At 36.7% G+C, this 10,733-nt stretch overlaps 1 protein-coding gene across 1 annotated transcript in view; it reads right to left on the minus strand.

Moving 5' to 3' along the window:
• The window catches only part of LOC112561377 (polycystin-1-like), a 39,104-nt gene extending 30,491 nt beyond the window's left edge, over window positions 1-8,613 (minus strand). Inside the window, 7 exon segments of the mRNA XM_025233844.1 lie at window positions 818-1,139; window positions 1,604-1,866; window positions 3,715-3,837; window positions 4,692-4,855; window positions 7,126-7,197; window positions 7,748-7,819; window positions 8,065-8,613. Coding sequence (XP_025089629.1) covers window positions 818-1,139; window positions 1,604-1,866; window positions 3,715-3,837; window positions 4,692-4,855; window positions 7,126-7,197; window positions 7,748-7,819; window positions 8,065-8,297 — 1,249 coding nt within the window. The 5' untranslated portion in view covers window positions 8,298-8,613.
• Window positions 8,614-10,733: the final 2,120 nt, after the last annotated feature.

Below are 10,733 nucleotides of genomic sequence, written 5' to 3' on the forward strand. Positions count from 1 at the left end.
CAGGGTCGCCATTTGGCTGGCTGGTAGGTTAGTTTGCCTGAAAAGTACTTCCACCTACATAATCTTGTATTATGAGAGAAGAGGGATAAATGATGGGGGACGAAGAAAATCAGAGTACCCAAAGAAAACTCCCAATGGCCAGCCCTGCAAACTGGTGTCACATACAGAGAGCATCAATATATTTTCACCCTTTTTTATATTCTATTCAAGCTGAGAAGCTTGGTCTTTAAGGATTTCAAAAGTTGCCAAGTTAATGGTTAAAAGCAAGCATAGGCCAAAGGTCAGAATCCATTTCAAGCACAATAAAGAAACTATGAAAGGAGTTTGAAAGGGTGGAAATCATTTTTTAGAAATGGATGTCAACAAATAACAATAAAAAGCTAATAGGATCTTCACATCTTCTCTCCATATCATTGTGATTTCACAAAACAAAGGCCAGCTAATTATTACTCTCCATTCACTGACATATGTGTCTAACTAATGTAACAACTATTTCAGGATATATTCCTCATAAAAACTCTATTTTGCAGCCATTACAAACTTTCACACTCACATTTAAATATGCTCTTCTTTGTCTATAATTTTATTTAAAAAGAGATATAACAAGTTTTATTTACTTTGCAGTTCTGAGATACAAAAGAAGCACAAAGCATATACAAAACTCATCAATTAAATTTAAACTCTAAATTAATGGCACCTTACAGTAAAAGTATAAAAAATGTAAGTGCTTACCATACACTTTATCACCTGCAGAAGATGTTCTGGACCATCTGATCTCACTGAGAGGTGCAAGTGACACATTAGCACTGATGTCAACTTTTTTGGAGACATTGCCCAACTGCTGGACAAAACAGCCTATTCTGTCCTTGATTGCTGTAGACAGTCACTGTTACCTCAACTGTCAGGCACTGACCTAACCCGCACATAGTCAGACTAACCGGGAAGGATCCTGGATACAAGTAAGTGTGCCTGATGCTACCAGTTGTTGAATTGATGATAGCGCCATCACCGAGGTTCCAAGAAAAGGAGGAGATAAGACTGGGATAACCAGTGCAAGTTATGGTTATTGGTGTATAAACAGTGGTAGGAGAACTTTTTGTCAGGATAATGTCTGAAAGCATGTGGAGGGCAAGAGGAACCTGAAAATGGTCACAAAAGAAAGATAATGTATAAAGGTGAAATTTATTCAAGAGGTGATTTTATATGTGTACAGGTGCAATTTTGTGTGTGTATGTGTGTGCACATACATGCTTGTTTGCATGTGTGTTTACATATAGACTGGTTCCCAGTCAGACACTTCAACACTTCATCCCCGACACTTCAATAAATCCTTAAAAAATTAATTGAACAAATTCAAATCATGCTATTAACTTCAACGTCATTTGAACATCTACAACATTAGTTAAAGTTCATATAAGCTAGTATTTAAACAATATGATATGAAAATTGTTCTTGAGTGTCGGGGATGAAGTGTCGGGGATGAAGTATGAAGTGTCTGGGGATTAAAAGTCTCGGGGATGAAGTGTCCACACAAAACTAACTAACTGAGCAATGAATCAGAAGGTGGGATTAAACATCAGTTACTTAGCAATTAATCACACACCCGCATGTATCTGTTTCCACAAAGGTTAAGGGCAGTAGACGAGATGGTGTCACTGGTGCAGTCAGAGCAGCTGAGTGAAGTGTCTTCCTGTCCACACAGACAGTTGACGGTCGAATTCTGATAGGCAAAGTAACTGAAAGCTTCAGAGAAACAGAAGTTCCGGCAAGCAACAATATCTCGTTGTGAAGTGAAAATCCGGTGCTGTACAGTGGCCATGACACGTGTATCTGGACTGAATACACAAGATGCCGCTTCAAGTGGACCTGTTAAATATTTTTGCATGTGAATACGCATGTATGTCTGCACACATGCACACAAAATACACACACACAATATGCACATATAATTATACATACAATATACACACTTACATATAACCTCATGGTGAAATTTGATTTGAAAAAAGTATCAGAACTATTTTCAAGAAATTAAGGCATGTACAAGTATAACCGCTTTCTTTTCTTCTGCCTCCCTCCTATAAAAAAAAAAAAAATCCCAATGTTGCCCAATATTTCATAAAAGAAAACCCTGGAACCCCCAGACCTTTAAAGATTACTCTGGGTCTCAATAATTTAATTATTGTTAAGATATTTGAAACATACATAAAAGATATTAAGCTAATTAAAATGGTTTCAGTATATTCCAAATTTGTGTTTAATATAATATTAGATTTATTGTAAATTTTATGTTATTTGGCTATTAAAAATTTTAATAATCGGATAGTGCACTGTGCACCATTATATTAGAAGCAATGGAAACAGTATACTGCACTCCTATCGCCTCATGAAGAACTTTGATAATAGGAAAGGCTACCTTTAATAGTCGTCAGAAGGTGAATATGATGATTTAATTATTTACTTCAAGACAATCATGGTTTAGACACATTTCTTGTACAACAGTTCAGGTAAGGATTTAAATATTTGACTGTGTTTTCATGAGTCATTGAGAAGAAATTCATTTGTCTGTAAGTCAATATGTTTTGTGCTGTTAATTTTTGTGTACAGTTGATAGACATCTTTACAGTTCCCAGTACTGTTGTTTTTGAGTTTCTACCTGAACAGTTCCACTTTAGCCATTTTTTGTGCCACTTTACATATCTATATAATTTGCTTGTACCTTTCTTTATTTCACCTTATGTTCTGGATACAGTGACCTACAATTAAGTGATTATTTTTACACAGATTCATATTCTTATGTTTGTTCTAAAAAACTGGGCCAGCCACATAAGCCCATCTCGGCCACGGTCGGACCTGTTTATATAGGCTTCCCATAATATGAGTCCTATATGCAATCTGATCCCCTATTATTTGCTAATGGTCCCTTACTAAAGCCATATTGATTGACCAGACTGACTGACCCACCTATGCCTATTCAATATTCTGGCCCACATCCAAGAATGGGATTAAAAAATCTCTTTATCAGAATAAGCCTGTCTGATAAAAATGAAAAAGTGGCAAACAAGTTGTGTAAACACAGCCTGCACTCTCAACTTGCTGGCACCTTATCAAGTGCTTGATCCCAGGTCAGGTCTGCCGCACATGAAAGCCATTTACAGAATCTATACCTTGTAGGAGAGGCAATAATAATTTTGAGATTTCTCAGCTAAAATGGCTTCCAAAATTGTTAATAAATGCATTTTAAATGATTTCTTATTTTACTACACGTGTTCTATAAATATAGTGCATATAATTTTACTTCTGCAGTGCAGCTTAATTAATCTAAAGCAGTATATTTATCTCCATGAAAATATATCAAATTTTGATAAGCACAAAATATTCATTGAGGACATTAAATAATTTGTGTTGGAACCATCTATACTTTATTGAAAATATCAGAATCTCTCTTTTGGCACAGTCTGCATTCTGTAACAATTACCTTTAGTTTAACCCAATGGATCCTATTTTATAGATGTGTAAAAGGCAATGAATTTATGTCATGTCTACTTAAGTGATATATGTGTTAAGACAGTTTAGTACATAAATAACAATTTTACTCCCCCTGATGGAAAATTGGACTTTAGAAAGTATTATATAGCTATTTTTGTCCCACTGAAATCATTGACGTAAGACAGGATGGATTCTCAAGTTTCTCTTTGAAGCATATGTGCTCACCATTGTTGCAATCCTCTTGACGAAACCATTTGTTGCAGACACTTGTCCAGTTTGGATAGATAGGAGTGAGAGAAGGACTGGATACAGCACGGATAACACGAACAGGAGGCACTTCACAAGGCACTAAAATATTCAGTACATTTAAAGGTAACATACAAATCTGTTGGTACACAAGGTTGCTTTCACAGAGAAAAAAAAAATACTTTCAATACCTTTAGAAGACCTTTAATTTACTCACCATTAAAGAAATTCTGTTCTACAATGAAACTGATATGCCTATTTTCGTATAGGAGCAGAAGTGTTTTTCATGTGCTACATGCTGTGCTACATGTGTGAAAGCTTAAAATCCAGCTTTATGAAGGAATAGAAAATAAAGAATGAATGAGCAAACAGTCAGCGAATGAAAAAAAAAAAAAAAGACAGAAAACAAAGGGGTATACTGAAGTCTATGCTTTACATCTATTTCTTACAGTTAATGCTATCTATATACTGTACTTATTTGGCTCTTTTGCAATAATGCTGCATATTGACTATTACGCAGGAAGGGATCAGGGCTGGGTGGAGTAAACATCAGTATATTCTGCCCCCACCTAAGAGTGTTAATAAATTTCAAGGTAAATGGGCCCTTATATAAGGAATGGGAAATACCCCTCCTAATAAACCTAGCCTAGTTCTTTTTCATTTCCAGTTCTAAAGCTTTATATGCATCAAGATTACATTAGACTCTCAGCAGGCAAGGTTGTGTCAACAATCTGTACAGGAGCAACTTCTACTGCATGGTGTGTATTTGTAATCACTAAAATGCAGCGTAGTTAAGTCATTAGGAGCAAACTGTTTACAGAACACACTTCTGTCAGCAGACACTAGGTGTACTCTGACTGGAAAATGCAGTAACAAACACATTTTTAAAGAAGACTGTTTGACAAACTTGATTTATCATAAGAAATGAAACAAGCCACAGTATATTGAATACTCACAAAAATCTGATGGTGACAAATCAAGCAAAGATACAGATGGCCTCTGTAGGCAGAAAGTAGATGACCTATCAACAACACTAAGCCCACTTGCTTCTGCAGCAAGCAGCCGAGTGTAGAGCGATTTTAGAGAACAGTTGCAGTTCCAATCATTGTTGGCCAAATTTCTGCAGAAATACAAAGACCTCAAAGTATGTTTATACAGTAAACTCTGCAAGTGTATTTATAAAAACATATTCTGAAGAAAATAAATGCAAAACTGGTATTGGTAATAATAATAATAATAAAAATGCAAAATTTGTATAGTGTATACATTCCTAAGGAGCATGCTCTTAGTGCTTAAGAACAAAAATGAGACATGGACAAAATATGAGGGGCAGAAAAACAAGCAAACAAGATATGAGCAATGGAAGGATAAATGACAGTATTGGTGATGAATAAAAGACAAATAGGAAAGAATGCAAAGAGTATCCAAGTAAAAGGACTGAGAGTATCATAATTTTGTCAAAAGAAGACAAGCAGGGAAGTAAGTGGAAAAGGGCTGGGGGGAATGGGTGTGAAAACGGACTAGTATTGTGGGAACATGTGTTCGGAGTAATGTTTAAGGAAGAGGTGCGTTTTCATTAAGCATTTAAAATGGGTAGGTGGCGGATATGGAAAGGGAGAGAGTTCCATTGTTTCACTGCATAGTAACTACAAATCCTGTGATCGTATTTTGTTCTGGTGAATAGTTAGAAAATGATCACCAGATGAGGAGCAGAGTAGTTTAGCTGGGACATAAATTAACATACTATGCACACTTCCAAACTACAACCTGCCAATTGTTAGATGGCACTAATACAGTCAACTTCAGAGAGATAAACCACAATAAGCATCAGATATAATGCTTAACGATGTCTGCAATGTGTGTGCATGTGAGTATTTGTTATCTCAACATCTCCGTTATATCTATTACTCAGTGTCTGAAATGGACATTTTATTAGCAGCATACTAACAGTTTTTATCCATATATGGCAAGCAGTTTTCTTCTATAGCAATCTTTCTCTAAACACTTCAAACTGCAGTGGTTGCCACTCCAAATCTAATCAGGCATGCAAAAGCCTGTCTTTGTCACGCTTTCAGATATATTGAAACTTTTAAATACACGTCATGATGAACAAGTTTCTTCTTACATCAGATTTCTCTAGCATAAATTGATTCTGGATAAAAAGACTATTGAATAACCATATGTCTTGTCAAAGACCTAGATAAGGCCTCAACCACATGAGCCTCAAAGAGATTGGACTCAATGGAACAGCACTGAGATAAATCACCATAAAAAAGGCATTTGAGTAATGCCCCACCCAAATCTGACAATGCTACTCTGTTCCTTCTGCCACCCAAGTGACCTTCAGATAAATGAATGCCCAGACTGTTGAGGCAATGACGCACATACCATTGAAGTTGGGAGTGACAAAACCCTTTAATCTTTACCGCTTCGCATTCAAACATTTACAATATCCTGTGAATGTCATGTTGACAGGAGAAAGGGAATGGTAATAAAAAGGTCTTGAGATATGGTTCACTACCAAAAACTACCCCTACTGCTATATTCTGGTACAGCTTTTTTGACACATACACAGAAATGGTAACTCTATCTTGGTTTAGGGAAATGGGAAGGGATTAATTCTCTCAATATCTGAATTTACTACCCACAACAACTGATACCATCCACACACACATATATGTATACATATGCATGACCATTTTCACAACTATATGAAAAATGTTCTTTCAGTAATGAATCCTGCATAAACCTGCCCTACTTTTTGTTTGGTCCTTGTTTTAGAGAAGTTCTAAATCTGGTAAGTTATATATATAGTGACAGAGAAAAATGGTGTTTATGTGTGTGTGCATGTGTGCATGCTTGCATATGTGTGAACATGCAGGCATGTGTATATGAGTGAGAGAGATGGGGGAAGTGTATACATGTGTACATGCTTGTGTCTAGAAAATATAAGTCTAGATCCAGGATATGCGTTAAACACGACAGATTACCCCGCTCTCTCTCCCCAGAAACATATACACATGCCTGCATACCTGCATGCACACACACACACATAATGCATAAACACAAAAATGTGAATAGAAGAATGCCCATGCCATCTCTACAACTATTATATATAGAAAGCCTGGCTTTGGCCGGGGTGTTGCATTATACAAGCTCACATATTACTATTATTCTTATTAGCTTTATACGATGATAATTTAATACTGTATGTTTGCATTTATATTTCTTTTGACTGTAAATGGCATACATATGATCTATTTGTTGACTTTATATTTTGATGTTTGTATTTGTGTAAAGTGCACTGAGTCTGCTCTGTAGTAGAGAAATGCGCTATATAAATCTGACTACTATATATAGAAACACACACAAAAACAAATATCAACTTACATCTGTCTTAGTGATGGAAGCAAATCAAAAATATCTGCTGATAATGTTTGAAGATCATTTGAACTAAGATCTCTGCAATCAAAGTAAAACCAGTGCAGCGGTCAAAGAAAAGGTGACCAAAGTGTATAAAGTCCTGATTAACCCCTACATAAAGACTTGGTCAGGCACATCAAAATGATTCCAAACTGGACTAGACATGATGAATTGGTAGTTCAGCATATATCATTTAGTTTGCATAAAATCTGAGATGATTTAACATGAAGACAATCTCAGACAATGGACTGTCAGTGATTTACTCATGGTACAGGGTCATTACAAGTGAGATATGACTATTGTGAAACTAAGACAACAGCATTAACCAAAATATTGATTGTCAACACATGCACAACACTGGACAGTGTCTGAAATGTCATGAGCTCAAATATCCTAATGACATCTAAGAGCATAGTGCAAAGTGCAGGCATTTCATGGCATTAATAGTCAAATTATAATGGTGGGATTTGTAAATCACAGGAAAAAAAGTGAGATCAGCCACACTCTACCAACATCTCACTTGCACATAGTAATGCACACACGTCCTCTCTCTCATACACACACACACAATGATTCACTAGTAACTCACAGAACTTCCAAGGAAGACAGGTAAATTAGGCTTGATGCTTCTATGGCTGAAATCTTGTTATTATTAAGAAAACTGGAAAAAAATTAATGCAGACAGCATTACACATCAGTTTATTTATTTGTGTAATAAATATTTTATAACACCTAGATTGATATATTGATGACATTTGATATTATCATGACTGAAATACTTAGTCATACACTTAAAAATATATGTTTTCCAATAAGCCCCATCTAAGCTTTTTAAGATAACCTTTCCCATTGAGTAATTAGAATCATTTCAAAGTATTTTTTAGCAACAGTTAATACATTACTTACAGATATTTTGTAGTTGTTGGAATGCCAGGTGGCAGCCAAGACAGTTCCTGGTTAGAACAGTCAACCATAAAGTCCGTACAGGTGCAGCTGCCTTTGATGAGAGATGGACACTGGGAGTTGTAATCTTGCTGCCTATTACTACTGTCATCATTATACCTGGTGTAATATTGGCCAGAACACTCTAGTACTATAGCAAGAATGAAAAAAAGATGTCTATGTATGACAGCAGCCATTCAAGAACATTCAATGACCCAACCAGTGGATATCAGTCAAGGTGCCACACAGTAGTCAAACTGCTTGTGGCACTTTTACTATACTGACTGTGAACATTGTTGAGTAATGTGAAGAACTTCTATTGTCCTTAAGTCTTGTGAAGAAAGTATGAATAATAGTTTGTGATGGATGCCCATAGAGTATCCACATCTGCTGCAGTACAACCACCTGTTGTTCAAATGGAAATGCTGTCATCACAATGTGGAAGGCAAATTATCTCTGTGCACTTCCCATCAGCTGAAGGACTATCTGGGGTTTTCTCCCTCTCTGACATCATTACCTGTACCAAAATGCATTAAATCCATGTTGGAGAACAAGAAAAGCTGATTGTGAAACAAGAAAATATAAAGTCTAGTCAATTAAACATGTTTGCGGTTTCTAGACATAAAGGTGAGTATTTCCAAGACACCGAGAAAGAAAACAAACAAACTGGGGATCGCATGATTTAAAAAAATATAATTAAAGTAGGCAAGATGAAAAATCCTTCCCTGGGCAAAAGCGAAAAACTCCTTTACTGAAATAAAATTGAGCAATAAGTGTATCGTCTCTCTCTTATCATCCCCACCCCCATGTTTTTCTCTCTTTTTGTGAGAGATAAGATATCGACAAGTGCTATGGCTTAATCCATGTGAAGTTTTCATTTTAAAATAATAAATTCATCTCAGTTGAAAATAATATACTAAAACTTGCCTCTCTAGTATTTCGTCCTGTAGTTTAGTAGCCTTTAGGTTGAATCCTTCTCCTGTTAACAGACAACAAACTCAACTCAAAAATCACTGTGTGGTATCGACGATATATTATCGTGATCACACACGTACATGTTGCACCCGTTCAGACAGGAAAACAATTATTATGACTTAGTCAAAATTTAAAGATATTATCCACAGAGAGAGCGACACACACACAGAGTAGTGCTGCAACGGATCCCATCTTCATAACACTGCACACCTACCTGTCGATCAAGTTCTTTATTCGACGATGTGTTAAGTCCATATACCTCCCTTGGGCGGGTCGAAAAGGTACCTACTCGCTCTCAAAGGAATTAGACCAATCACAAGCTGAATTGGTGTAACTACAGACGCTTTTGTCTTCTGAATTGTGATTGGCTGTTTTATCAGAGCTCTGGGAACTCGCAATGCTTTTCCTCAATGGAAGGAGTGGCTGAAGATTATTTTTTCATATTGTATTTCAACCGCTATAAATTATTCATTACAGAATAAATATGTATGCTGTAGCATTTTTAAATATTTTGCAATTTCCTTGGACCACGGACGTATATAGGATATTATTTCGTGCTTGGGCTGTCCCGAAGTGTGCCGCACAAACTTTCTCTGCGAGGTTGCGGATCGACCTCGCAGGAGTCGGTTCGATCATGGACGGGGATATAAGTTCGTGGTTCGATCACTGCTCATGATCGATTCGACCACCAATTACAGAATCTTGTTGCAGTGCAAATTATTTGTGTGGGGACATGCGCACGCACTAACAATAAACAAGAAAAGAGACCATGCAATTGTTAATTAAATATATTGTAAAATATTGTTAATATCAGCTTTTTTTTTTTTTTTTGGTCTTCTTATCTTAATTGCTTAAAAACGCCCTGGTGAAGCCGCCGAGATCCAGCACGCACCCTAGGGCAGACGAGCTCTCCGGGCCCCTTGTAATTGTAATCGTAAATTATTTTCCCAGTATATTATATATATATGATAATATGCTTACAATTCGATTGTCAATAACATCTGCATTTATAAGTGTAATGATTGCATGGGTGTTATTTTCTCAGACCTTAATTCTTTCAAATAAAGAAAAAAAGGAAACAATCCACTGAAAAGGTCGGGCCCCGGGTACAACATATATATATATCTTCTCCCACCTCGTCAGACCTGCGCGTGTTGAACAACTTATACGGTATACCGCCCAGTTTCCAACTATTCTTGTCATATACTCTAAGACAGGGGTGGACAATTAATTTTCCCAAGGGGCCGCATGAGAAACTGGGATGGTTTTAGAGGGCCGGACTAATATAGTTAACTCCGTTTTACCCAATACTGTATATAAAGTATATATGCTGGCGGGCGGGCCAGCGGGCGGGCCGGTCAGAGACAGGAGGCGGGCCGGCCTTTGCCCAGGTCTGCTCTAAGATCATAGAGAAATTAGTTTTTAGACAGATGATCTTGGCTAATTACAAGAGCACCATATCTTATCACCAAGCTCAGTCAGCGTTTTCACAGTACCGAAACTACTCTAATTAAAGGGACAACAGACATATATACTATATCTGCCCTTGACAGTGCGATGTTTCTACCTTAACTCTACTGGACTACCTAGATCTCTGCTGCATTCAACACTATATCTACCACTCTTTGTTCTTTCATAGACTCCACACCTCTACGGAA

This window comes from Pomacea canaliculata, linkage group LG1 (assembly GCF_003073045.1).
Source record: "Pomacea canaliculata isolate SZHN2017 linkage group LG1, ASM307304v1, whole genome shotgun sequence".
Lineage (NCBI taxonomy): Eukaryota > Metazoa > Mollusca > Gastropoda > Architaenioglossa > Ampullariidae > Pomacea > Pomacea canaliculata.